Source organism: Teleopsis dalmanni, chromosome 2, assembly GCF_002237135.1.
Source record: "Teleopsis dalmanni isolate 2A chromosome 2, ASM223713v2, whole genome shotgun sequence".
In the NCBI taxonomy this organism is placed as follows: domain Eukaryota; kingdom Metazoa; phylum Arthropoda; class Insecta; order Diptera; family Diopsidae; genus Teleopsis; species Teleopsis dalmanni.
The window spans coordinates 142,891,073-142,895,703 of NC_051847.1; the positions used below are offsets into that span (position 1 = coordinate 142,891,073).

General features: G+C 27.1%; 1 protein-coding gene across 1 annotated transcript in view; it reads left to right on the plus strand.

The window, feature by feature from the left end:
* The first annotated feature begins 3,656 nt into the window (after window positions 1-3,656).
* The window catches only part of LOC119675871, a 1,637-nt gene continuing 662 nt past the window's right edge, over window positions 3,657-4,631 (plus strand). The window contains exon 1 of the mRNA XM_038087090.1: window positions 3,657-3,722. Coding sequence (XP_037943018.1) covers window positions 3,657-3,722 — 66 coding nt within the window. The remainder of the gene's footprint in view (window positions 3,723-4,631) is intronic.

Below are 4,631 nucleotides of genomic sequence, written 5' to 3' on the forward strand. Positions count from 1 at the left end.
TTGATTCATGGTGAGTCAGAGCAAGTCATCGTATTATAAGGGTTGACTTGATTATTTCAAAAAAGAGAAGCTATTTTTTGCTCCATTTACCATTTTTTCACATCGTATGTACATCGAATCGTTATCTGGACTATCTGAATTTCTACAAAATGAGTTTTAAAAACTCGAAGTATGGCTCAAGTGATAATATATTTAATTAAAAACTTAAAAATCTATATACGCTTTGAAAATGTGTCCGGTGTTCTATTTATCTAAATCCGAAATAACAGTGGATGGAAATGAAAATCTAATTCCACTTTTGTTACTTGAATGGAGAAATTGTTAAGTACAGAAAACAAAATAATGTTCTATAAATCTATTCAATGGATGTGTAACTATAGCTTAACTAGAATTTAGTTTCTGAATTCTGTAAAGATATTCTGCACAGATATCAGTAAAAAACTGTACGATTGATCTAGAATACTGTCTGGTTTGTGAAGAATGAAACTATTCGCAAGGATCTAAATATTACAATTTTAATGAGTGTAAGAAATAGGTCTTCAGAATTGTTTTCACACATATCAAATTTATTGAATGTCTGTTTATAAAAATAATTAAGTAAAATAGAAATCAATAGAGTGCTGGCTTTTAAACGGGCAGAAGCAGTGCAACCATAGCAAATAATATGCAACAAATCAATGCTAATTAAACAGAATTGAGTGTATTCTGCTCTTTGGATTAAGACTAAAATGTCATCTATTTTTGAGTTTTTTATAATGTGTTCTTTTTATTAGATGGGGAACAGACCGTTTGGCTAAGCATTTTTCTTCTGTTCCATACCAAAAACGGATAGACACAAAGTATGTCACTAAAAGTTACAACTGCTTTTAATCTTAGTCGACATTGTATCTCCTTAGATTGCACTATCTTGCTCAGATGGTAGTGGATATCATGGTATTCCGTTATGTATCTTGCTAACAGCCTCAGTTCTGTTCTACTAAGGAGGGCATGTCCGTAGTTGTAAGGACACTCTTTATCCAGATTTGTGGCCAGGTGATCAATAGCAACTTGTTTCAGTCACAAAAAAGACAGTTTGTAAATAATTAAATAAATATCAAAACAAATTTAAATTTTAGTAACAATTATTACTGATAAGTTTACTGGTAAAGGAAACATATTAAATTTTTTAAATCTTTAACGACTTTATGTTTTAAGCAATATCAATTGCCTTTATTATCAGGAATCAGTTCGTTTATTGTACAAAAAGACATCATATAAAGTGTCAATTAAGCAACAAAAAAAAAAATTTTTTTAAATTCGCATGACTTGTCATTTGCTCCTACATGAGAGCATAATTTAATTTTGCAATTTCTCTACTGAACCGAGGGAATAAATTTCTTTTTATGACTCTTTCAGTCTTTTACCTTGAAAGAAAAATTAAGTGAATGCAATATGAGATATTTAATTTGATTTACTGTATAAAATATATACAATATCATTTTGATTATAGTGCATTAATTCGTTTGTGTGTATATCTTTTTGAAGCAAATTTTATTGGCTAACTATGTCCACTATTGATGCGGTAAAAAGTAGGTAGTTCCGGTAGTTCCATAACATATACCAAAATAAATGTCACACAACACGAACGCTATCTCATAATATTGAATTTATTAGGTTTGTGCCAAACTCGGTAAACTATGCCACAATTTGGCTAACAAACTCGTACTTCTGCCTCGTAAGTGCCTGCGTCTCACTCACCTCATTCTATTGCAGTTTCCGTATATAGCGTGTGTGTTCTGTTCAATTGGTCTATTATGATTATTATTATGACAATCAATTTTTATGCAACACAATACGTTGACACTGTTGGCGTAGTGCCAGGTCCTTACCACTGGTAAAATATATATATAATTACAATAAAATCAACTAATTGTTTAAAAATTTTACACACAAACAAATTGCATTGCAGTTCTTAAATATAACATATATTTAGTTAAATTTTTTGTTATGCTTTCTAAAAGAAATTTTATGTATATTTTTATTTTACATCGTTAAAATACTTTTATATAGAAAATTTATTCATAAAATGATACATTAAAATTTTACTGATGTGTATATTGGAAAATTTGTATTGAGGCAATATTCAGATCGATTGAAATATTTTAGTAAAATAATTTCAAGTGTTTTTTTTGTAAAAATCTGCATATACTCGTACTTAGACATTTATATATATATATATAAACCATATAAAAAATTCAGAAAAATGCTAATAAGAAATAAGAATTTCTAAGAAAGAGAAAGAAAAATATTTTAAAATTGAGCAATAAGTAAATAAAAAATCAATATTAATTTATCAAGAAATAAAGTAACAAATTGATATTTTGAGTAATATTTTAAATATTAGTAAAACGAAAATAAAGTATTTTAATTTTTAATAAACTATTTACTTTATATAGCTGACACGATTTTAAACTTTTTGAATTTTGTACGGTAACAATAAGACTAATAAGACCTAATAACCTAACATTATCTACTTGATATAATCTATTTGTATTATCTGCAGCACAAATTTTTTAATCCAACTTTATTAGGGCTGCTGTTACCAACACTCTTTGGTTCTTTGGTTAATTTGGAAAAGCAAATAAAGATGGTGAACTTATTTCCTTATATTAGTAGGACATAATCAAAAGAGACATTTTGCATTTTTTAATTTGTATATTAATCTTTTTAATCTCATTTCAAGAATATGCAGTATCACCAACAAATCAAAACTATTTAATATAAGAAGCTTTTCAGTATTTGATTTTGTTATTTAGCAGTCTTTGACAGTAGTCTATGATAAATATGGTTTATATTCCATATTCCAAAATACCAACACAGTTTGAGTGTGTAGTATCCCGTGAAAATATTTGGGTTTTAGTACCATCCTTTGAAATTTTGTCCGAAATAAAAGGAAGTATATCTTTTGACAGTCTCTCAATTTCAGAAATGTTTTCTTGGTTTCTTTTTTGCCATAGAGTAGACTGTATTGGTTCTTACAAAAAAAAAGGAATATTTCATTCTTAATGGAATAAAAAATGAAAATGGGGCTAATAGATTTGCAGTAACATTATAAATTTATAAAAATTTGATAAAATGAAATATTTTTAGAGTCAATAACCTTAAAAGAAAAGAAATTTGGTTAAATAGTCTATAAATTCCTTTTTTAAATCAAATCTATTGTCCTTGTTGAAAGGACAATACTATAGCATTATAGTAATAAAAAAACTCTGATTAATATTATATTATATTCTTCAAAAGAATATAATATTCAGACTGAAGAATTCATAAATACTTATAAAATACCACAAATCAACCAATATTATATCCAATTAAAACAACATAAGAGCTTTCTGTGAATTTGGAAACATATTCTTCGTAAATTTTACATTAAAATAAATTACTCTCATCGTGATTCGAAACCGGACCACAGTAGCCATGATCAGTGTTGTTAACCAATAGACTATCGAGATGAACTAAATACTTATGTTAATTGTATTTATAAGACTATATTTTTTAAATTAATTTTAATCAGACACAAATTTTAAAAATTTAAAATTTTTCGTTAAATTTTCGCTTATTTTTTAAAGCTAAAGTTCTTCGTAGAATAAAAGAAAATAAAAAATTCTTATTTTAAAATGTGGTTACCATATAATCCTAATTTAAATTTACGATTTGAGTTACCAACAAAATGCATAAAAAAGGTAAAATAATTTCGCTTTGTACTTTTGGTGTGAAATTTTGTTTTAGTTCATACCGACTGAAAAAAATCTTTTTAGGTGCGAAAATGTGATTGTATTAAATTTCATTTTGCTTGGATAATATCTTAGGAACGATTAAAATAGTTAGGTGAGAAAGTTATTGGGTAGATAAATTTTTATTTTAAAAAGTAATTAAAATAAGTGCCAATGTGCATATCATTATTGTAAAATAATATTCTTATTATTTTATATTTATATAAAAAATATTATGTATATATATAAAGTTGTATTGACATAATAATTATAACTCAGTATTTGAAATTATTTGCGGTAAGCATCGAACTATTTAATACGTTGGCATGTATAACATTTAAATTAAACTGAATTAAACTGATACGGAACTAACTCTCTAAGTGGTACAACACAATTTTTGTTCTACCAAAAGCGATAATATATAAACAAAATTATTTACTAATGTCTAGCAAAGAATCTTACGCTGAAAGCCAAAAGAATCGCTGGTGACCCAAGAGAATATCCTTCATTGTTCAGTGGGTTCATAAATGTCAACCTAGAGCAATAGGAGAAATTCAGAAGTGCAAATGACACTAAATAAGGCACACTCTCACAGGACTAAATAGTAATGTTGCTAAATAGATACTATAGTGGCATCCGCAAGGTTCTAGAGATCAGTGTACGGCCATGATCTGACCGGAGAACAGTAGAATACGAATTGAACGCAGTAAGTTATTCATGCAACACAATTCATCCTTTTTTATAATAAAGTTCGATAAAGTAAAACTGATAACAGAGTCTCAATCATGTAAATGCATACGTACATATATTTCAAGTTACAAGTTATCAAGTCACTTTAACCAAATTAAAGGTAATAACGAAAAGTAATTTAAAAATATC